General features: G+C 49.2%; 1 protein-coding gene across 3 annotated transcripts; it reads left to right on the top strand.

Moving 5' to 3' along the window:
- On the top strand, positions 1 to 21,599 carry AGFG2 (ArfGAP with FG repeats 2). 3 transcript variants are annotated; one of them, XM_019422750.2, is made up of 13 exons: positions 1 to 378; positions 8,309 to 8,402; positions 9,273 to 9,388; positions 10,454 to 10,607; positions 11,189 to 11,354; positions 12,035 to 12,160; positions 12,878 to 12,910; positions 17,700 to 17,820; positions 17,984 to 18,066; positions 18,260 to 18,322; positions 19,322 to 19,450; positions 20,010 to 20,095; positions 20,387 to 21,599. In XM_019422750.2, exons 1-13 carry the CDS (start codon positions 158 to 160, stop codon positions 20,444 to 20,446), a joined length of 1,452 nt encoding a protein of 483 aa, XP_019278295.1. In that variant the 5' UTR covers positions 1 to 157; the 3' UTR covers positions 20,447 to 21,599. The 3 variants fall into 3 exon arrangements, with proteins under 3 accessions (XP_019278295.1, XP_019278294.1, XP_019278296.1); XM_019422749.2 differs by having other exon boundaries at positions 2 to 378; positions 18,239 to 18,322; XM_019422751.2 differs by lacking the exon at positions 12,878 to 12,910 and having other exon boundaries at positions 2 to 378; positions 18,239 to 18,322.
- Positions 21,600 to 23,442: the final 1,843 nt, after the last annotated feature.

Genomic DNA, 23,442 nt, shown 5'->3' with positions numbered 1-23,442 from the left:
GGCAAGGGGTTGAGGAGTCTCGCGCGGACGTCGCCGGCTCCGTAGTTTCTGTCAGGGGAGCCAAGCGTGCGGAGGAGGCTGAGGAGGCGGGAAGGCGGCTGTGGTTGAAGGGACGATTGCTGACTTGCGGGGAGGAGGTCCGAGGGTGCAGGCAACCATGGTGATGGCGGCGAAGAAGGGTCCAGGCCCGGGTGGCGGGGTCAGCGGGGGAAAGGCGGAAGCGGAGGCGGCCTCGGAGGTGTGGTGTCGCCGGGTGCGGGAACTGGGCGGCTGCAGCCAGGCCGGGAACCGCCACTGCTTCGAGTGCGCCCAGCGCGGGGTCACCTACGTGGATATCACCGTGGGCAGCTTCGTCTGCACCACCTGCTCAGGCCTCCTGTGAGTGGACTGGCGCGGAGGGTGGGGAGGGGGCAGGACCGGGAAGGGACAGCGGAGAGTCGGCGTTGGGGACAGCGGGGATCTGGGGCGAAGGGACAGGGCCAGAGCTGAGGTAGTGGCGGCGGGGAGGCCTGGAGATGCGCCTGATGTGCTGAGAGGGTCCCCCGCTGCAGAGGTGTCATGGGGAAGGGAAATTGGCAGGGGAGACAAGACACGATTGGAGTCGCGTTGCAGGAGAAAGGAAGGACACCGAAGAAGAAGGGAGAAACTCCCTAAGGGAGGAGAGGCGAACCGAAAGTGGGGAGAGTTGAAGGGAAGGTGGTTAGATATTTAAAGGGCCAGAGAATGACACCCACCTTTCAAGGGAACTTTGCGGGGGGGGTGGCAAGTAGGAAAGAAGTAGAGTGAACTGGGCCCTAGATAAAGCATACTTTTCTATTAGCTTGTGCCCATCCTGGAGTGTGAGATGGAAAAACCAATTTAAAATAGATAAGTTAGCTCAGTTGACAGCATAGACATAGTGACTAGGTAAGGAACCATGTTCCAGTGTTCAGGTGCAGGCCCTAATGTCGCAGGGTTTTGGGATGCTACCCAGAGGTAGATTTCTTACAAATTTTAAGAGATGGGAGCTGCTGGGTTGCCCTGTTAGAGAGCTTAATTTTTCCAGAGGTTTGGGTATCTGAATGAGCCATCCTTAAGTGTAATAGTTTACACCTTTAAGCTTCTTGTTGCCATGGCTTGATCCTGGTAGTAGCATCTGGCATCTTTGTAGATTTGGGGGAGTTTTGTTGTATAATCTGCAGTGCTACACTTGGCACTGGCACTCGATTTGGTCATGCCTGAGCTAATTTAGAGCCACAGTTCTAGGCCAGAATTCTGCTTATAGAGTAGGGTTCTTTTTCCCCTTAGGGAATTATTTGGTTAGATGCCTGGTTAGCATTCGATACCAATGCTGTATCTCTCTTTTTCCGTGAGTTTATTAAGGGATTTATTTGGACTTGTTTAGTATTGTTTTAATGCATTGGTTTGTTTGGTCGGTTGGTTTCAGATTTAACAAGGGGTGCTTTCCTTGTTTCTTATACCATTAGGAGCCAAGGAGCGGGCAGTATTGTTCTTACATGACAGATGGGAGAACAGAAGCAAAGAGAGGTTTAGTAATTTATCCAATGCCATATGGGGGTTGCTGTTCTCAGCATTTCTTGTTGGATATTAGTTATGATCATGGCAGACCAGAAATGAAGATCCAGGTCTCCTAAGATACAGTGTACGATTATTTCTGTTTCGTTTTTACCTCCTTTGCCAAACTTCTATGTTCTGATCAACCTCACTTGTGTGTTATAACTTTGGTCTTAGTGAACGTCATTATGGCTCTTGGGACAATGATTAGAACGCAAACAGGAATGTGTCAAAAGATAGAGACTTAAGTGAAGCAAAAGGATAGACTTGAGTCTGGGACGAATAGTCTGAGGAGAGAAGGAGCAACGTTTAGGAATGTTTATAGCAGAAAGAGAAAGAACAGATTCTTGAAGATCCTGTTATGAAAAGGAAAATCTGATTATAGTCTGGAAGCAGGGGGATAAAATTGATGGTATATCAGAGTCTAGGTCCTGGGAAGAAACTGTTTGGAAATAGTGTTAATTCATTCCCACAGCTAGCTGCGCAGCACAAAAGATAAATCACTGACTAAATGGGAGGGCTGACACCATTATCATTATTTCATAGATCTTGGTTTCAAGTCTCCCATAGATAACATTTCACTTCTATAATGAGTATTCCCTCAATCAGGACAGAAGGAGGGTCAAGGGATCTGGCACACATTAAAAACCTGATTTTCTTTTGCTGGAACGGTTCTCTTTAAATATCAGTGCACAAATTGCAAAATTTTACTACTTTTCCCCTGTGCTCATTATTGTTGGTTTTTAGTGGAGGATCAAGAGGCTGGGCCAATAAATGAGGCTGAACTGAAGGCATGTCAAGATTATAAGGAGAGAGATATCAGAAGAAACTTCTTCAAGAAAGCTGTAGTTTCCCTGGCTGTGACTGTCTGCCAGGGTTCTGATGGTGCTTCTCATTTGCTGATTGGAGTTCTAATTAGCATGAACTAAGTAGGGCAAGGCATAGAAACCTTATAAAAGGGTCTTCACAAAGTGTTACGTGTGCCCTCTGATGGACCTTGGGAGGGGCTGGGTGCTGGCAGGTGAGCCGGAAATAGAATGAGTGAGGGACGCTTACTGCTGCTGGCTGCAGAGTGAAGAGGGGACACACACAGTTCAGCAGGCAGCGGAGGGGCATGGCTCCCCAGTGACACATATACCAGTTAACATCTTAAATCCACATGGTTGCCCACAGATTAGGATGTTGTGGTACTGGGAAGTGAAAAATGTGGAGGTGGCACATTCATTCAGTCAGTCTGGCAACACATTTATTGAGTGCCTGTTAAGACCCGGACACAGTTTTAGGCACTGGAGATACGGCAGTGCACAAAATTGACAAAGTACAATCTTCATGTAGCTTACATCATAGTGGAGACTGTGGACTCAAAATCAATCATTAAATATATATTTGCAGGTAGAATGAGTGCTGTGAAGTAGCATGGGCTGGAGAGTGATGGGAGCTCGTGTTGAGCTATGATGATGAAAAGAGTATATTCTTTGTTAAAAATGACGAGGGTATTGGGGGCAGGGAATTCAAATACCACACTTAGAACCACAGCCAGAGAAAGAAGACAGGGAGACTGGCTTTATTTTGAAAGGCAGCTTTCTGCTGAGTATGTTACAAATATTCCACCTCTTAGAGCAATGGAATATTCTGAGGGCAATGTGCACAATCACCCGAGTTCCCAGCTGGCTACACGTGCTGAGGTAGCAAAGTTGACTGTTCCAGCCAAAGTTGAATTTCCCAGGATCTGGAGAAATTTTCGATTTTAATACTGGTGGGTGGGTATGCCTATGGCTTCATTGCTACATGTGTGAGCTCTTTCTCGTTTTCTTTTTTAATGAGAACTATTTTCTCAGCTCTAGCAGAAAACTACAGCGTTGGTGTGAGGGACTGAGAGAGAAGCTGCTAGTTTTTGCTGTTACTAAATTTATGTACATGCTGCCACAATTGTAGGTCCCAAATTTGACCTAGTTTTATTCATTTGGTTTTCATCCAATACCTAGTTTCCTTAACCTAGATATAGATTTCATGTCCCCAACATATACATACACTTGTTTGTTTAGTTGTGTCTAACTCTCCTACTAGAGAATGATGCTAGATTGCTGCTAAAAAGTGCTTTTTCCAAAGCAGTGCCTTAAATGTGTTTTCTTGTTCCGGTTTGACTGGATACCTCGATGGATAAAGCGCTTTTCTTTAGAAAGAAAATAGATCTTGAGTCCTGAAATGTCTTTGACATCAGGGATGGGCACTACCTTTGACATCCAATTTTTTCAACAAAATATGTGGCACACTTCCCCAACCGGGCTGTTTGGGTCCATTCTTTTTAATCCATTGACCTTCTGGTCTTGGTAATAGATACTTGTCTCCTCTACTTCTGCACAACTTTATTCCAGTAATGGGATTAATTCAGGATTCAGGTGGACAAAGCTCTAGGCTGGGTGCCAGGAGATGTACTTGACATCTTTACTTGTGACAAGTTCCTAACCTCCTTGTGCCTTAGTTTCCCCATCTGGCTTGCTAGTAGTGATTCCTAGTTGAAGCAGGTTTTTTTAATGTTTATTCATTTATTTTGAGAGAGAGAGCACGAGTGGGGAGGGGCAGAGAGAGAGAGAGGGAGAGAGAGAATCCCAAGCTGTCTCCATGCTGTCAGCGCAGAGCCCAACGTGGGGCTCAAACTCACGAACTGTGAGACGATGGCCTGAGCCACAATCGAGAGCTGGACACTTAACCAACAGAACCACCCAGGTGCCCTCCTAGTTGAAGTACTTTTATCTCCATGGAAGAAAAGGCGTAGTGTCGTGTTAAATAATTCAGTACTTTTCCATCCATCTGGGTTAGAGAGGTAGATGTGTTCCTTGCCCCTGTGTTAGTCCCATCCCTTCACCCCTCCCACCTCACCTTCCATCCAAAGACATAAGAAGAAGAGGGAACAATGTAAAAGGATTGAGAATAGGCCTGAAGAAGAAAGCAGGGGATTCTGTGTGCTCTACACGAGTGGACAGCTGTTTATCATTGTCACTAAGGAAGAACTACAGGAAATGGCTTGAGGCAGGGATTTTAGATTAGGAAGAAGTTTCCTAAAATTAGTGAAATTGAGCCTGGAGGAGGGAAATAGGGGAGCCTTCCTATTAGGGACTAGTAAGAATCTCTAATAGGGACTCTTTTGGGTGATGTTTGGGTCCAAGAACTGCAGTGGTTTCACTGAACCCTGCTCAGAGGCAGAGGACTGGAATCCCAGCAGCAAGAAACCCCCTCTGGGGTGTTTGAATTTGAACATGAAATATTCAGAAGTCAGGAGTTCCCAAGTCCAAATCTGGTACAAATGAAAGAACTTGGGTGCCGGGTGGAACTGTGTTTTTCCATTGTTGACCTGACAGAACCTTCTTATCTGAGCAGCTGAGCAGGTTCAAGACTTTCATGAAGCAAGACAGAAGTAAAATATGGGCCATTGTGAGGGTGATGCTCACAGAAAAACAAAAGGTGTGGTATTTGTAGAAACAGTAGTATGCTTGATAGAATCAAAGGGAAGGGAGAGAGAGGCAAGGAAAAAGAATTGGGCGGGCTTTCAGGTCCTTGCAAGTCACTTCACTGCCAGTAATTCAGAGCACTTCAAATGCTGGTCAGGTGCCCTGTGAAAGAGAAACTGAAGTTAAAGAAGGCGTCATGACAGGGCTGAGGCTTGAGTCCTAGTAATGTACTTGCTCTCAGTTGGAAAAACATGCCCTATTCTGGGCAAATAAGTTTATCTCTATGTTTCCCCAGCACCTCCTGGTTAGAAATAACAGAACGGATTTGCTGCGATAACCGAAGGGCAGTGCCTCCTTCCAGCTCTCACTTCTTTTGGGGAGAACCTGAGAGTCATGCTGGGGAGACCGGGTGCAAGTTGGAGAGCTGGGTCTGTTTGATTCCAGGCCAGTGACTCAGATATGGCCCACTGCATGACCCTGCTATGACCCCAGGGAGACCCAGTACCCCTAGACCATTCGATTGCAGCTACTGGGAGGAGAGGGGCTCTTGTTTCTAAATTGCTTCTGTCAGCCAGCGATGGCCTCTCTCTGATTCAGAAACAAATGCTCTGACTCATAGGCCATGTAACTAGGTCCTCTTTCTTCCTGGGCTGCAGAGTGTTGCGTTATAGAGAATTTTCCCTGCCCCCAAACTGTGGCTCTAGTTATACATAATCCAGTCTACAGACATCAAGGTCAGAGCAGTGCTTTTTGTACTGTGCTATGGAAACATCCCGTTCCTTCAGATTCATTTGGCCCAAAGCACCTAAATCACTTATTTTCTCTGCTTTCCCTTCATCCTATCTTCTACCCCCCCAGCGACACCCCCCCCAAAAAAAAAACCCTCCAGTCCAAGCTCAGCCATAGGAAGTTCTGTTGTTCTAATCATCCCCTCTAGACTGATGAGTGAGTCAAGTCCCTCCCCTTCCCCCTACAAGGAAGCACACCTCCCTGTTTACACTTTGCTAACAGTTCCTGGTTGTCCTTTCAGGAAATGTCAATGACCTTTTTGTGATAGGCTTAGAATCTGTTTTTCTAGAGTAAACATAATATATTTTACTTTTCCCATGACCATTTCTCTTCCTTCCCCCACTGCTGCATCCTGGTGCCACATTCTCCCTGATCAGGCTGTGTGTGCCTGAATGGCACCCAACTGTGTTGAGACGTATCTTTGTCCAGGCTCCTTGGGGCCTTGTAAGCAAGGTCCTGGTGATCAAGGATTAGGTCCTATATGATATATATGATATATAGTGATAAACAACTGTCTATCGTATCTCCCAAAGTGCTTACCATAATGCCTTGTATTTTGGCGAAGCAAATATTTGTTAGTGGGAGGTGGGGCTGGGATCATAAGGATGGAGAGATCCACTCTAGCTAGACCTCAGAGCAGTCTGGCATTCTGAGAGGGAAGGCCTAGCTAGGGATTAAGGTTAGCAAGGGTAAGGGAAAGGATATAAAAGGCTGTCTGGACTCAAAACAAAACAAGGCCATTATAAGAGAGGCTTTGGGAGAGAAAACTGGAATATCTCTGAAATGTGATTAGAAGAGAATCTTCAGGGCAGATCAAGTTTAAGAGCTGTTGTTTGACGTGTAGTTACAAAGCCTTGCTTTTGGATTTCACTGCTCTAATCTTTCCTTGGGGCATCAGTCCTCTTTGATACTGTCTTTTAAAGGAGTATTTTGAGACCCTTTACTTAAAAGCCTAGCAGCAGAATTGCTGAAACTGCCTTCGATTGTAGCCTTCAGTGTCCTGTCCTTTGTTAGAATCCCATAATCAGTAATTTATCATACAAAGGGGCTGCACCCTTCACTGTTCACTCTGTACTGTGTCACCTCTCCCCTGTTCCCGCCCCACTGCCATCGCGTACACTAACACGTGTACTGCCATTCTTCTAGACTTGGCAAGGACGCATTTAATCTGTGTGTGCACGCATAAGCATGAACTGTGTGTGCATAAGCATAAGCATCTCCCCACTTTTCTCTAGGATTTCCATTTGGTAAATTGAGTTATCTCTTACTTCCCTCTTTGCTTTCCTGATGGCATCAACCAGGACCCTATGCTAGAGTTACTTTTGTTTTCCCATCTTGATTTGCCGATTTTTCCCAGGAGACCAAAAGTCTGAAGAGACCTCATCAGCTGAGACTGTCTTTCCTGCATGTGCCTGGGCTCTTTCACATCGTGGTCCTAGGGTCTGATTTATTTGTTTTGGCTTAGCTCGTTTTGTTTTCATCTGATGAGTGCCGTTGGTCTAGACCAGAGTAAAACTTAAGGGAAAGGGGAACCTGGCTTAGCGCCAAGTTTCCCTTGTTAGAACACTCCAGAGGGCAGCTGAGTGGGGGCAAGGAAGCCTTCTTGTCTACTGCAATCTCCACAGGGCTTCCGTGGGCAGAACTAGACTTTTCAGAGAGTTAACAGAACACACAGAGCTAAACACAAAAGCATCACTACAGGATATATGTTCCTGACTCATGCCAATCTCCTATCTCATGGTTGAACCTGACTTCCTCCTGCTTCATTAAAAGATCTAGGGGGCGCCTGGTGGCTCAACCAGTTAAGTGCCTGACTTCCGCTCAGGTCATGATCTCACAGTTCACAAGTTTGAGCCCGGAGCCCCATGCCCCACATTGGGCTCTGCACTGGCAGCTCAGAGCCTGGAGCCTGCTTCAGATTCTGTGGCTCCCTCTCTCTCTGCACCCCCCCCCTTTCATTCTCTGTCTCTCAAAAATAAATGAAGGTATTAAAAAAATTTAAAAAAGAAAGAAAGATCAATCGATCGATCTAGAACCCGGAGTCTGGACTATTTCTTTTCCCAGAGATCTCTTCCTGAAAGAGAGGGACCCTGTTCATCTCTACCAACACACTTTCTGTCTAGACAAAGAGGAGGGGCAGCCAGGTCTAAAACAGTGGTAAAACAGGAAATGGGAAGTGGGCACATCTCAGAGTTCCCAGAAGTACCCCCAGCCTGCAGGTTGAACACAGAACCTTGTCAAAGTAGAGAAGGCTTCTGGATGGACAGACTCTGCCTTACTCTCCAGAATGAGTGGGATCACAACACATTCTGGACTCTGTCGTCCCTGTCTCTGATTAAAAACCTCCCAAACGTTCTTGCTTCCCATCTTTCCTTGAATTAGGAACTAGCTTCAGTCGGGAAATTCTACCTGAGCTTAATTTATGTGTTGTTTTATCCTTTCTCCCTCCCCCTCCTCGCATAAACAGACCTGCAGGCTAACTGCATTGTACTTCTCTTTCTGTTTCTCTCCCACAGGAGAGGCCTGAACCCCCCTCACCGAGTCAAGTCCATCTCCATGACAACTTTCACTGAGCCTGAAGTAGTATTCCTGCAATCCCGTGGAAATGAGGTGAGCTACCACTGACGGAACAGTTACTGGTGTAGTTGCCCCATTGGCCGGGGTGAACTTTGCGTCCAGATTATAGAAAAACCCTACAGCCTTCTTTTTTGGCCAAGTTTCTTTTATTTTTTAGCCTAAAATGTGTCTTACCTTACGTATATTTATATATTCATGTAGTCTTAGTTATACAAATTGTGATTTGTCTAGGCCCTTGTTAGAGGAATTAGGGAAAGGAGCAAAATCTGTGTAGGGGGTGACCCCTGGGTACTCACAAGGAAAACTGTCCCTTGACATTTAGAGCTCCACACTGATGAGCATTCAGAGTTGCCTGGGCCAGCCCCTCTGAGTAAGATCTCCTAGAGCCAGCTCTCCTGACCTGAGCCTCAGCACCCTGGGTTTAAGTTCATGTCATGTACTTGAAAGTGAGTTAAACCCCTTCCCCAGCTAAATCTGCTGGTCGGAAGATGCTGTCTTTGGTGTTAACAGTACTCCTAGCTTGCGGGTGTTTGGTTTACTTGGGGTGCAAACAAGGGAAGGCCTCTGGAGGGTGTTCTGGAAGCCACAGCTCTGAAAGTTATCCCTGACCCCACCCCCATCCAGATTTAGTGCCCCATAATTCTCAGGGCCCTCTATTTTCTTTTATAAGATGTGTCATACTATGTAATGATAAATCTATTTCTATTTATCTAAGGCAGGACCTCCCCATTAGATGGTCAACTCTGTGAGGACAGGGATCATGTCTGCTTTGTAGGTATACCCAGATCCTCACCCTGTGTCCGTGCTCAATAAATATGTATTGATGAATACATTGGAAGTGGTATCATTCCCATTTCATGCTTTCTGCCTCAACTCCTCTGTCACCTGACTCCGTTCCTTTAGGTATGCAGGAAGATTTGGCTGGGTCTTTTTGATGCTCGGACGTCATTAATACCAGACTCCAGGGATCCTCAGAAGGTGAAGGAGTTTCTCCAGGAAAAATATGAGAAGAAGAGATGGTAAGGAGGAGGAAAGAGATTGCTATATAGAGACACATGTCCAAGACATTCTTCGTTTGACAGGCTAATTTCCAGACTTGAATTGGGGCTTCTCTCGAGAGGCCAGACTTGGGTTGAGTGTGTTCCACCCAGATTCAGTTAGGGCCCAATTCTGACTTCAAAGAAATAAAGCTACCTAAAAAGACAGCTTGTTAGCGGTCACTAACCTTGAAGATTTGATGCCCCTCTTTTGGGGAGACATTAGTCTGCTTAGAGGGGGTGCTGGACCTGAGGGGGTGTGGGTCAGATTTATAGCTCAGCTGGGGCCATAGATGCAGAGAGGCGGCTGGAAGCATGTCCGAGAGTTTTGTGCTTTTACCCCATCGTTTCATCCATGATTTATCTGTGTGTTCTGTTTTCCTGGTGACGAAAAAAGCGTCTCTCTTCTCCCTTGCCTTTTCTCTCCCCAGGTGGCCCTTCCTATTGTCTGATCTCAGTCCTGTGTGCATGTTGGGGGGTAACTATAGGGTGGAGAAGAGAACACAGACAGCAAGGGGATTGTTGTGGACATAACAGCATTTTGGAGTCCCTCCTGGGGTGTCCTCTGGCTATAGAACATACTTCCAAAGTAAAAGACCACATGCATTGGAGTGGAGGGGATTTTATCAGAAGTAGCAGGAGCTGGCAGGATAGATTGTGAGCACTTAGAAGATGAGGTGGCAGAAACTTTTCTGTGGGACTAAGGAGGAGAACCTGCAGAAACACCTAGGAAATAAAAAGGAAGTTGGAAAATAGGATTGCCTGTCCAGCGGCGTTATTGAGGGGTTATCACTTGAAACCCAGATGGTTTGATGTCAGAAAGAGAAAGGAGAGAGGAGAGAAAAACAGGCACAAGTCAGAAAAGAATGAGCACCTGATGGTAAAGAGGACTCTCAAGATGGGCAAAATGTGCTGAGTTACAAAATTCAGTTCAAAAAAGAGAATTAGTGGGAAAAGGAAACGGGACTTGGACTTCTGTCACCTGTGCTTCCCGGGTGCCTAAGCTGAGCATGGCCCATGATGTCACCTGACTATTCTTTCTCAAAGGTATGTCCCCCCAGACCAAGTCAAGGGGCCCGCTTATACCAAAGGCAGTGCCTCCACCCCCATCCAGGGCTCCGTCCCAGAAGGGAAGCCCCTGCGGACTCTTCTAGGGGATCCCGTGCCATCTCTCTCTGCTGCTGCCTCCACCTCTAGCCAGGTAACTCTCAAATCTTCCCTCCGAGACTGGTTGGGGTTTTGGGAAACAGGGCTATTGGTTTCCTTAATCCAATCCCCTGGACATAGCAGACAGCAGTATAGGAGATGTGAGTTGGCTCTCAGCCCTGCCGTTACCCATGTCTTAGACTCCCCTTGGACTCCTATGTTTTGGAAGAAAGAACCCAACAGGAAGTGATATTTAGGGAAGTCAGAGTAACGGCTTCAAACCTGACCGTTGCTCCAGGGAAACACAGAAGGGGCCGGGACACTGCCTGAGCACCTGGGAAAGATGAGGCAGTAACAGGTCCAGGGGGACCATTGGCCACATCCCTGTATATCTCAGACTTGCCTTCACTGACAGGCTCTAAAATGTATGGCTCTGGGAACTGGTATACTGAGAAGACAGAGGAGTTAGACATGTGAGGGGCTAAGGCAGCTTCTGCCCAGGAAAGTCTCTCAGTTGAGGGCAGTTTCTCCCTCTCTTCTCTCTCCACTTGCCTATCTGGGGGCAGCCTAGGGAGTCATGCGGGGGCCGGGTCATGTCTGGTCCAAGTGCTCTATGTCATGCCTTCTCCTCTCAAGTCTGTCAGTCAGTCTCAGCCTCGGACGTCCCAGCCCCGGAGCTCCCAGCCACCTGCCCACTCCTCAGTCAAGAAAGCCAGTACTGACCTGCTGGCTGACATAGGTGGAGACCCCTTTGCTGCTCCCCAGGTGGCACCAGCTTTTGCTGCATTCCCAGCCTTTGGGGGTAAGTGGGATTTGGGACAAGAACATTCTTGCAATATATGTACACAGGACACGAGGAATTCACGCCCTTGCGGTGACCAGATTTCACCTGGTTCTAGCTCACTTCACACAAATGAATGTGATGGGAATTGTGGAGCCTCAAGGCCGGGAGGGTTGGGGCCAAATGAGTATGGCTGGGATTATGTTTGCAAGTTTGACCAGAAAACGTTACAGTTGGGGACTCCTAGCACTTCCTTTTAGAGCACTGGAAATAGCCTTTTTATTACTTTCTTTCTCTGTTAAAATGGGGGCTGAGGGATTATCTTGTTTTCCATTTCCCCTGCCCTCTTCCCAAAGATCAGCAGTAGCCAACAGAGTGTTGAATAAAGCGGTGTCTAGTTTCCATTTTTCCTTTCAAGCTCCTTCCCCCACCAGAACTAATTTTTTTTTCACATGATTAAGCCCGAATGAGGCCTTGACAAAAATGTTAGTGCCTCATGGAGTAAGGATAAAAGATGGCGGGGAGTGAACCTGGAGACCTTTGAGATCCCCTCTGCTCAGCCCCTGCCATCTCTCCCTGAAGAGGACCCTGTAGAAAGGCAGATGGCCCATCAGTGGCCTTTGGCCTTTGGAATTAGTGTATATTATATCGATTATATGTACATTTTATATATGCAGCCTTTATATACCCTCCACCTGTAGGCCAGACACCTTCCCACGGAGGCTTTGCCAACTTTGATGCCTTTGGCAGTAGCCCTGCCTCTTCTGCATTTGGAAGCATTCCTCCAGCTGGCCAAGGCCCGTTCCAGGCCCAGCCAACACCCACAGGTAAACTTTGCCTTGCTCTCTCCAGATCCCCTTCTCTCTTCCAACTGCATTCAGTTTTCCACATCCATGTATCGCCCTTCATTCACATCTGCACCAACCTAGAGAACTAGGCAAAGGAGACAGGATGAAGAGGAGAAGCCCCGGGAAAGGAAGAGAGGGGTCTAATGAGATTCTTGCCAGGAAGAAGGGCGCTTCTCCATTTTGTCATGTAAGGAAAGCAGCTGAATTGCAGCAGGAGTCGTGCAGGGTGTGTATAGGAGTCGTGCAGGGTGTGCATAGGAGGTCAGAACCAGGAAGCTCGGGAGTCCCCAGTCCTCAAAAAGTCAAGAGTGGATGTGACCTTTCCTGTAGCATGCTCTGAAGGCTCATGTTGTACACTGCCCAAAAGGTAAGGGCTGGGTCAAAGTGCAAGCTGGTCTCCAGAAATTCACCCATCCCTGTTAAAGCAGAAGCCTGTAAACTGTGTTGTGTTGTTTAGCAGTTGAAAGAGACCCTAAAGGCAGCTGCCCTAAAGCATCTGGTTCCTCCCTAAGTCCCCAGACATTAAGTCTTCATAGCCTTGGGGCTGGCCCATTACCTTTGCACATCCTGAACACAGGGGAGGGCAGCCAGAGTGCTGTAAAGACTCAATATCTAGGGAAAGCCAGTGACTGATGCTCTCTCTTTCTCCCTTCCCCCACCTACCCACCCTTCCCCCTTCTCTACCCTCACTGCCAGCCAGTCGGATGCTAACTGGAAGTTACAGCTTTGGTGAGTTATTCTTCCCACCCCACAGCCCACCCAAGGTAGAAGCCTATCTCAGGTCCTCTGGAGCCGAGAGCTTTGAGGTCTGGAAGGACCCCTTCAAATTTAGCCATTTTACAGATGAAGCAGTTCAGTAATTTCCCTGCTGTGCAGCCCACAGCGTGGCAGAGCTCGGCCCAGAGCCCAGATTTTTCGACTCTCACTCTGCCCACATCCTTCCCACTATGCCACCACAAATTGTCTGGTTGCTTTTGTTATTTTATTTTATTTTATTTTATTTTATTTTATTTTATTTATTTTATTTTTTGAATGGGACAAGGAGAGACATTTTATATTGATAAAAGTTAAAATTCACAAAGACATTCTCACATTACGAACTTAAAGTACCTGACCAGGGTAGCCTTGAAAGTAATAAAGCAAAAACCGTTAGACACAGTGAAAATATAATAAAGCAACAGAGGGGGGGCCTACAGCAGACTCACAAGATTTTAGTAGATAAAGTAGATAGACAAATAAGAAAGTAGGCCATTTGAGTAACACTTGAACAAGTTTGACCTAATAAATATAAGTAGAACTTTGTAATCAAAAGATAGAATTTCCAAACACAGAATCATTTTATACTTTGACCATGGACTAGGAGACACCACATAAATTTCTTTTTTTATTTTTATTTTTTTTGAGAGAGAGAGAAAGCACGAGAAGGGGAGGGGCAGAGAGAGGAGAGAGAGAGAATCCCAAGCAGGCTCTGTGCCATCAACACTAAGCCTGATGCGGGGCTCGAACTTATGAACTGTGAGATCATGACCTGAGCTGAAACCAAGGGTTGGGCGTTTAACCGACTGAGCCACCCAGGCGCCCCAACACCACATAAATTTCTAACAAATAGAAATTGCATAGGTCACATTCTATACGATAAAAGGTGTCCTAAAACATATCCTGTAACAATGCTTCATGTCCTTTAAGGCATGAAACAAGGAAAAGATAATTACAATATGGAAAACAGACAAAAAGCTAACAACTATCATGTGTTTTTTAAAACTCCTATCAATAAGGAAGAATAGGATAACGAGCAAGGGAAACAAACAGAAAAAACCCGGGGGCATGAAAATGTTCCCAGCCTGACTAATCAGAAAAAATGCAAATCAGGGTAAGATAATAATTTTGCACATTATATCCACAAAAATTTTAAAGATTGATAACGGTGGGTACCATGTGGGAATATTGGCCCTTTAATCTGCTCTCAGTAAGAATGTAAGTTGGTACAAGAATATTCAGAGTAACAAGAGGGAAGTGTTCCTGGGAATGAGAGCTCAAAAGGAAACAGCCTGTACAAGGTGGTTATAAATTGGTCCGTTCAGAAATGCATTCCTGTCACAGTCAGTTGCTTTAAAAAGAGAGCTTAAAGGGTCGCCTTTAAAAAAGGAAAGAAAGAAGGTGCCAGCGTCTTAGTCCCCTCCCTGGCTGCACCTGAGATGAACTTTTGTCCAGTGTCTGGTCATCTCAAAAAACAGACGGTCTGCAGCCAGCCAGAGCCAACCAGCCTCTCCGAGGCTCCTGCCCTTGCTAAGAGCATCCCCACATCATCTCCATGAGGAAGGCAAGATCTCCATTTTGCAACTGAGGAAACCGGCTCAAATTGGCCCGTGACTTGGCCAGAACCGAATGGCTGATGGGTGGCAGATCCCATTCACCGTGATCACACCATGATCACGAGGATGGTTCTGTGAATGTGATATAAAGAACTATGGGGTATGAAGTAGGGAGAATTGGGTGAGTGGTGGGTGTCTTTTCTGACAAGCCTGGTTGTATTTTTATATTTCTGAGGGGGAGTATGGAGAAGGGAGGTTTCTAAAACTGCAGTTGCCCCTGAAACTGCTGGAAGGCATGTATACCAATCCAGCTGCAAGGAGTGAGGCTCTGGAGGTGTAGAAGAAGCAAACCAGAGCTCAGGTATTCCTAAGTCGGCCTCCTTTCTGAGAATGGGCCGAAAGTGCAGCATTGTGGCCGCCTGAGCAAGGGCCGGCTCTGCCCTCTAGTGTCCGCAAGGAGGCACAGCTCGGCCTCGGGACAGAAGGACAGCGCCTCCTTCAGCCTGGGAGCTCCCTGGCAGGAAGGCCCCAGAGCAGGACTGAAGAGTGTGACCTAAGTGCTCACTCAGAAATTCCACGTACCCTGAGTCATTACCAGGGAAAGGCCCAGGCGGCCCTAAGAATCAGAAGATTCAACCCTAGCCTGCTGGCCTCCCAGCCTTCCTGACGGTCAGTGGAGTGCAGAGGACTGACACCAAGTGTTCTCAGTGGCGTGATAGCCTAGCACTCGTTCCTGTAGAAAGCCCAGGGGTTGAAAAAGAGAGTGGCCGAGGCGAGCACTGGCACTCAGGAAGCAGCCCATCCTTGGAACCTCGCAGCCGGCAGGCCCTGGGCACCTGCCTTCCCTGCTGAACTCTGCTTCTCTGATCAGACCCGGAGATGCCCAGCACAGGGAAGGTCCCCTTCACAAAGGGCTTTGGGAAAATACAGCCTTACCCTTTAGGGAAGGAGGAGCATGATAGCTCTGGGGGGCTCAGAAAAAAGCCCCAAACTTAGGAGAAACCAGGCTGAAGCTTGAGGGGGGCAGGGACAACACAGATTTGAGAATCAGCCTGACTTTGCCGTTCCTCCCTTGCCTTATGACTTTATCTTTTCCTTTCCCTCTCATCTCTGTGGGGAAAAAGTTTCTCCCCTTGTGAAGGTTACCCTTGCGTCCTTCCCTGTCTCTACTGAGTTTTTGCCATCAGCTTTCTTATCTGAATCTCATCTCTGCTCTTTCCACTCTGCCACCATATTTCCCTTTCCGCACAAATATGCACCAAGTTGCCCAACCTACAAATGTTTCTGCAGCCTCATCCAGGCTCGGCTCCTGTCTCCCCTGCTCTCCACAGCCATGTCTCTGCGAAGAGGAGCCTGTAGCCTTCACTTACCCATTTTTTTATTGTCCTATTTTCTCTTTCTCTCTCTTTTTTTACACACCTTATGATATAATATGCATATTGTTCTGCACCTTTATTTATTTTTTTAACTGAACAGTACTGTTAGATTCTCTTTTTTATCAGTACACGTTTCTTTATGGCAGCACAATAGTCCTGCTTATGTATATACCATAATTTATTTTAATTAGTCCCATTTTGGTGAATATTTAGGATGAATGATGACTGTTTAGTCTTTTGCTATTAAACAGTGCTGCAGTTAATAACCCCGCATGTGTCATGTTTTGCACATTTGCAACTTCTCTATCTGTAAGAAAATCCCTGGCAATGGAATTGGTCTAGTGGGGAACACAGCTGATACAGAAGTAAACAAAAATATGTCACTGCAGAGATATCAAGTGCTGTGAAGGCAAAGAATGAGGTGTTATGAGAGGAAAACCAGGCTGTAATTCAGACTGAGGTCAGGGAAGGCCTGTCTGGTTCCTTTAAGCCGGAAGAGTGAGCGGGACCACGGGTGGGGCCTTTGTTTAAGGCAGACGCAGAGCATGTGGGAAGGCTGGAGCTGAGAGTAGGGCGGAGGGAGGGGGGGCTCTTGTTCACTTGTATTTACGATCTGAACCAGCCATCACGTTTCCTTTGAGACTTTGTCTTGTTTCTGTTGACCCTGGAAATAGTTTCTTATATCAGAGGCTATGATAATACGTCACATCTGTATTATGCTTTGCAGACTTCAGAACACTTTCACTCACCGCAGGGGGTCTTCACAGCCACCCTATGAGAAGGCAAGAAAAAATGGGCTCAGGAAAATAAGATGGTTTGCAGTAAGGTCACAGCAGTAGCAGGGGGTAGGGCCCCAACTAGACTCCGTTTCTCCTCACTCTGCCCATCACACAGTCATTCAGCAAACAATTCCTGAGCACTGTCACGTGGCAGACACCATGCAAAGTTTGTTTCCTTCGGTACTAGTCTTCCAGCACTCAGAAAAAGCAAGCCTTTTCCATCTGCAGCCTCATTTTACCATCACAGCAGCCCAGAGTGGTTAACAGGATCCCATCATACAGCCGAGACAGGCACACAAATAAAGAGGCTTTCTCCAAATGACAGGGCCCCAGGCCTCTTCCCAAGAGATGAGATTGCTCAGGATTTCTTGGACTTGCTCCTCAGGCTGTTTTGTAAGCCTCCCACGTGATGCTTTTTCTTTTTAGATGTGATGACCAGAGAGGGCAGGGGAACTTCCAGTCAGCCCTGCTCAGTGAACCCCAGCCCTGATCGAAGCTCCTGGCCTAGGGTGGCCTCCCGAGAGGGGGCGGCTCTGGTGGGAGTCCTCGATGATGGCTGGAGATCTGTGTTCGGCACTGGTCTCCACATTCCAGGAGCCAGCAGTTCCGAGTGTCTGGGCCTTTCTGCCCTTCACAGCTCCTCCCCCATCCCCTCTACCTGCCCCTTCATTCCTGTGATTGATCCATAAATGGAAATGCTGGTTTGAGGAAAGGACAGACTTGTCCACATCTTGAGGAAAAAAATGGGAACCTTAAGTCAAACTGGAGCAGCAGGGACAATGACCTGACACACACAAGAGCCGTTTTCTCTCAGCAGTGGCGGCTTTGACCGCCAGGGAGATTGAGAAAGCCTGAGTAGAATGTGGCCTAGAATTCTCAGTGGGACTCAGGGCCCTCTGAACCAGATGATCCAGGGGGAAATGGCTCAGAGAACCCAACCCCTCATGCCATCACTCTGCTGCTTACCCCCTGCTCCCCCACTTCTGTCTCGTCTGACCCTTCCATCCTGCCTCACCGAGCACTCCCTGTTCTATTTCCTGTGATTGCCCAGGGAGCAGCCACGTGACTCCATTTGGTGCCTCTCCTCTGGCACCTGCCAGTCAGCCCAACAGCCTCGCAGATATGGGCAGCCTCCTGGGGCCCGGAGTGCCAGCTGGAGGTGTCCCTAGCAGGTAGGTCCAGACCTCACAGAGTCTTAGGGAGAGCCTCGCTTTTCCCAGCCTGCTTTGCTCCTCCCGTTGGGCAGGACAGGGTTTGCCATCTCCCGGTCCCTTGCCCAGCTTCTGTCCTTGGTCCTGGGTGCCCTGCATGCTGACTTGTCTCCCCATGTCACAGCATCTTCGGGGTGGCCGGCCAGGTCCCCACGCTCCAGTCGGCCACAGCTGGTGGAAGCAGCGGCACAGGGCTTGCCTTTGGAGGTGAGTCTTGCCTGAGGGGACCCAGAAAAGGGATCCAAGGCCGAGAGGAAACAGGGAGGAGGGTGGAGAGAGAGCACACCAGATTTAGATGAGTGCTGTCATCTCAGTAGTAACCAAATGAGAAGAGTGACCCTCTCTTTCTCCCACCTCTACCCCATGTCACCCTGAGCAGCCTCCACCAACCCTTTCACAGCGCCTGCTGCTCACCCCCAGCTGCCTCCCACCAACCCGTTCCAGCCCGATGGCCTGGCCGCAGGTAAGCCCCAGGACTGTGCTGGCCCTGGCTTTCCTGGGCTTGGATTCCTCTCTCCCTTCTCTCTCTCTCTCTCTGTCTCTGTCTCTCTGTCTCTGTCTGTCTGTCTCTCTCACACACACACACACACACACACACACGCGCGCGCGCACGCACCCCACTGTCAGGAGGAGTGGAGCAGCCTCACTAGGCAGCTGTGGTAGTCCTGAAAGTCTCCCTCTTGCCCTTCACCAGGCCAGACCCGGTGTAATTTCCAGGCCACCTAGTGGGCAAAGAGCAGAAGCACCCAAGTCCCAGAATATATTTCAGAAAACAGAATCCTCCCTACCTGAGCTAGTTCTGAAGGTTTAATGACGGATGTGGCAGCCACTCTCCTTTCCTGCCCCTGGGCAGTGTCCCGCCAGGCCCCCAGCCTCTCTCCCTCCTGTGTCCCACCTGCAACCTTGCCCCTGGTCCCGGCTCCTGTCAGCTAGTGGATCCCGCATTCCTCCCCAGCCTCAGCTTTTCTCTCTTCCAAGGCCTGCTCGCCCCACCACCTGCCTTTTTGTTGTTGTCATAGCTGTTCTCAAAATCCTTGAGGCCAGGAAGACAGACTGATAACGGCTAGCAACCTGACCCACTGCTGAGTGCTTTACACCCGTTATTTGCTTTCCACAGCAGCCCTAGGAGAGAGGAGGACTCCAGTTTTATAGTTGAGAGAACTGAGGCACACAGAGGGCTAATCATTTGCTTTAGTTGATGCAGTTTGACAGGTAGCAGAAAGCTGCCCCTGGTTCTGTGCCCCACCCGTGCCCTCCATGCCACAAGCTGTGGGTACAGGAAGAAGGCAGGTTTTGCCAGGTTGCATGGAAGTGGAAGGTTTCAGTCAGAGTACTTCTGCGGGGTACCTCTGGCTAAGGAATAACTATATCCCATGGCCCCAATTCGGAGAGATTTAGGAAGAACTGTTCTCCAGCCTGCCTTCCAGAACTTCGCATGAACTTCATGTCCCTCGTTCCACAGGGCCCAGCTTTGGGATGAGCAGTGCTGGGCCTGGCTTCCCCCAGACAGTGCCACCCACCAGGGCCTTTGTCAGCACCTTCCCACCACCGCTGTTCCCCCCACAGACCTCGATGACTCAGCAACAGAATGGTAAGGGATTCAGACCATACCCTCCTCTCTTGCCCCCATTCCCCACCCCCAGGGGTGGGGTTGGGGGGGGGGGTGGCAATGAATATTAGGGATATTTGGGAGCTAGACATCTGAGCTAGTTCCCTTTTGGACCGTTAGGAGGACCAGAGAAGCCACAGACCTTCCTGTGTCCTCTGACTGCTCTGTACCCTTATTCCCTGACTTTAGAAAGGCCCAGTCTTTTTTTTTTTTTTTTTTTAATGTTTATTTTTGAGAGGGGGGGGGGCACAGGCAGGGGAGAGGCAGAGAGAGAGGGAGAGAGAGAGAATCCTAAGCAGGATCCTCACTGTCAGTGTAAAACCCAGCGCGGGGCTTGAACCCATGAACTATGAGATCACGACACAAGCCGAAGTTGCATGCTCAACCAACTGAGCCACCCAGGTGCCCCTAGAAAGGCCCAGTTCTGCTGCCACTGTGTGATGTAAAGGTGCCCACCCAGCAGGGAGGCCGGATGCGCCTGGTCAGCACCAATGTGAGGGGCAGGGTTTATGGCAGCCTAGTTTTTACTCTTGCTTCCCAGGCTCTTCCTTCAGTGACTTAGGATCAGCCAAACTGGGGCAGAGGCAACTCAGCCAGCCATCTGGGACATCCACCAACCCCTTCATGGTGAGTGCCAGCACGGCCTCAGTGTAGAGTATGGCCTCTCTCTGAGGGCCGGGGACAGAATCCTTCTGGAACAGAGCAGTGTGGGATAGAAACCCTGCCTTGGCCAGGCAGGAGAGTGGGTTAGTCAGTGGGCTCACACCCCCTCACGTCCAACTCGCCTCCACTCACTGACTTGCCCACAACCCTCACCACAGTAATTCTGGGGAGAAAGGAATCCTGGGCTGCATCTTTTCTGTGGCCTCCGGCTCTTCTCCCCTAATCCTCTAATTTGTGGTTGTTGTTTCTTTCCAGACTGGATCCTCATCAAGCCCGTTTGCCTCCAAACCTCCAACCACCAACCCATTTTTGTAGCACTGTGTCCTGGGGGGGGGCCTCCTCCCTGCCCTCTGGGGCCCCTTTACTCCCAGGAGTTCTGGTGACCATTTGCCTGTGGCATTTTTGTGGGTCTGAGACCAGAACAGGCCTTGTTTTGTAGGGAAGGGGTCTTAGGGATGGTGGAAGTGTTAATGCTTTGCTTGGGGCTTGCAGATAAAAGGGCAGCTGCCCATCAGGTGCCCCCAGGGCTTCCTCCCATCCTCCCTCCAGCCCCAACCCAGGCAGGAGGCCCAAGAAGAGAGAAGTCAGGGCTTGGCCTAGAGGAGCGATGGCGTTTGATTTCTCAAATTATTAATTATGATAACAATAATCCTCCTGTCTTGCCCTCAGCATACATAGTGGTCCCTTCACTCCCAACCCCGTGGGCGAAGGAAGCTGTGGGCACAGACTGACCAACATACCCCTATGGGAGCAAGCCTTCCCCCGTGTCCACAACATCCGTGCTGGTCTCCTTGTGGACAGAAGCACAGTGGGAAAAGTAGGGTCAAGGTGGAGATGATGTGTGGTGTTGACCTGGGATGGTGATCAGACAGGCTGAGAAAGCTGTGGGCGGGGGTGGAGGTGGGTGGGGGGCAGCTCAACCTCTTCTCCCCACCCCCACGGAGCAAGGAGGCCCTCCATGTTTTTGCTTTCCTGGCTCCCTTCCTCATCCTGGTATTCAGGATAAATAGTTTTACCTACATACTTAGACATGCCCGATTCCTGTCAAGCACTTTAGTTAGCTGTGGTGTCATGTTTGGATACCAGTGTTTTATATTTATACATAGAGAATTTTCTAATATAGTCTATTATACACACACAGACACACACACACACACACACACACACACACACACACACACACACACCGCCATTCTGCTCCCAGACAGCTCTTTTACATGGGGAATGGAATGAATCCCCATCTGTGCCTCGACCAGCAGAGCCGGAGCTCCAGAGGGTGGTGGGGAGGGTAGTCACAAGTCCTGACCACCCCAGAGCCTGGGCTTTTCCAGGGAAAGGTTTTGTGCAATTGGCTGGGTTTTTTCCTTTCTTTTTCCCATGTGCCTCCCCCACCCCACCACAAAATTCTCTGCACCAAAGCTGTTGCAGGCAATGTTGGAAAAGAACTGCATTTGAAAGAAAAAGGAAATGGCTCTAGCTGTCTTGCTTTGGGTCAGTTTGAGGGGCCCCAACGTGGCTGCTGTTGGCCAGGGACTAGAATTCCTTTCTGGACATGGCTGGAGTCCCCGTGTGCAGTGGGAGCTAGGTGGCTGCAGGGAGGGGGTGATGGGGGTGGGGGGGGGGGTGCCAGTGGACAGAGGAGGAAGTGCCAGCATGGAGACAGTCTCATCCGAGTAGACCCGGTAGACCAGTGGACTACTGCCAGGTCGGTGCATCCTCAGCCCCTCTCCACACTGTTTTCACCTGAGGATGTTATGTCAACAGCCATGGTGTCTCTGCTGTTTGTGTGGTGACAAGGTAGCCAGCGTGGGTTAAACACCTCATGTGGCAGAGGAGAGGCCCAGCACTCAGCCTTGCTGTCAAGAGAGGTTCCTCCCTTTTCCACATTGCACAGGGACTCTGGCCCTGCAGCTGTTCATTCTTGGGATTCACTGGATCTTTCTACCCAATGTCCTTTAACAGCAGAACAGCAAGGAGAGATGGAGACTGTGTTATCACTTTATTTACTTTGAGGACTTTTCTGGAAATATTTCCAGCTGCTGCTATTCGCCCAGCCAGGCATGGCCTCCCCACCTTTGCAAGGCTCAGAACCCATCCTGTCTTGGGTCTGTGTTCCCACTCTCCCAGCCCCTTCTCTCCTTCCATCGCCTGGTGGCTCTCCCAGCATGGACCACCATCCCTTTTCCCTGGGTTTTTCATGCTCTGTCCCCTTCTCCCAGTGTTTTTCTCTGTCCCCCTTGATTACCCCTCTGTCCCTGTCCTTGTTTCCCATTTTCTCTGCTTAGAACCAGGAAGGGAGGAAGCTGGTCTGTTGCATGGTAGGAGGAGGAGCCTTTTCTTATTTTTCCCCAGCCACCCCCAACCCCCTTTCCTAACCAAAAGCACTGAGGTTTGGAGGTGACATTGAAAGGGCCTGTGCTGTTTCAGTCACACTCCTATAGTTTCTCAAGGGTCTCCTTACTGCCTGGTGCCTGGGCCCCAGTACCTCCCTGCAGTCCCCCTCCCCACATCCCGGGCACTGTGTCCAACATGGACTCCAGCCAGCTCACTGGCCACGGCAGGGTGACCAATCAGAGAAGTTACACTGGGTCAGCCTTCAACCCCAGGACAGAACACTCGAGTTCCCTGGGCACAGGCCAAGACTAGGACCGCAGCTGCCTCTCTTGGCGCAGAGCAGCCACAGTGCTGCCTCCGTGGGGCCTCCTGTGTCCAGGCGAGCAGCAAAGAATGGAAAAATCCCTGGCCTGACAGAAAATGTCTAAATGACTGGGCTGTGTTCCTCCTACCTCACCCCCCCCAGGACGCACTTACACGGCCCTGCCTGGGGGGTTACAAATCTGAACCCCATTGCAGGCACACCATGGAGCTCACCCAGGCTCCCACCGGGCTTCTGACCAAGTCCTCATGTCCCTCTGGCCAGTGCTGTGATCACACTCTGCAGACAACAGTCCTCTGGCTTGGCCCCAGCCTTCAGCAGGTCACACGCCCCTGTGGGTGAGGAAGCAGGAGCCAGTCCCCAGGATGGCTGTGAAAACTCCCTTCCTTCCAGACTGGAGCTTGGGAGCCATGGTGAGGGAAGACTGAAGGCAGGAGATGGCGGTGGCCCTGCATCCCTCCTCCACAGAGGGGGAAGAACTCCAGATGGGGGAGAAAGGGGCTGATAGGAACAGCCCAGCCTTAGGACCCCATTCTCCTTGTAGGCTCCTCTCGCTGGTAACAAGATTCTTCCACAGGGATTTAGAATGTGGAGATCCCATCCTGCCGCTACCCTGCACCCAGCAGAGGGATGCACAGGTAGACCCCTCAGGTTG

This window comes from Panthera pardus, unplaced genomic scaffold (assembly GCF_024362965.1).
Source record: "Panthera pardus isolate Hobbes unplaced genomic scaffold, ASM2436296v1 HiC_scaffold_4, whole genome shotgun sequence".
NCBI lineage: Eukaryota > Metazoa > Chordata > Mammalia > Carnivora > Felidae > Panthera > Panthera pardus.
The sequence above is the reverse complement of the archived record's forward strand: the minus strand, read 5'-3'. Positions and strand labels throughout refer to the sequence as shown.

Coding starts and splice junctions, on each gene's coding strand:
- AGFG2 (XM_019422749.2), top strand. CDS start 158: ATGGTGATGGCGGCGAAGAAGGGTCCAGGCCCGGGTGGCGGGGTCAGC. Junction 9,389..10,453: donor AAATATGAGAAGAAGAGATG/GTAAGGAGGAGG, acceptor TCTTTCTCAAAG/GTATGTCCCCCCAGACCAAG. Junction 18,323..19,321: donor GCCCGATGGCCTGGCCGCAG/GTAAGCCCCAGG, acceptor CTCGTTCCACAG/GGCCCAGCTTTGGGATGAGC.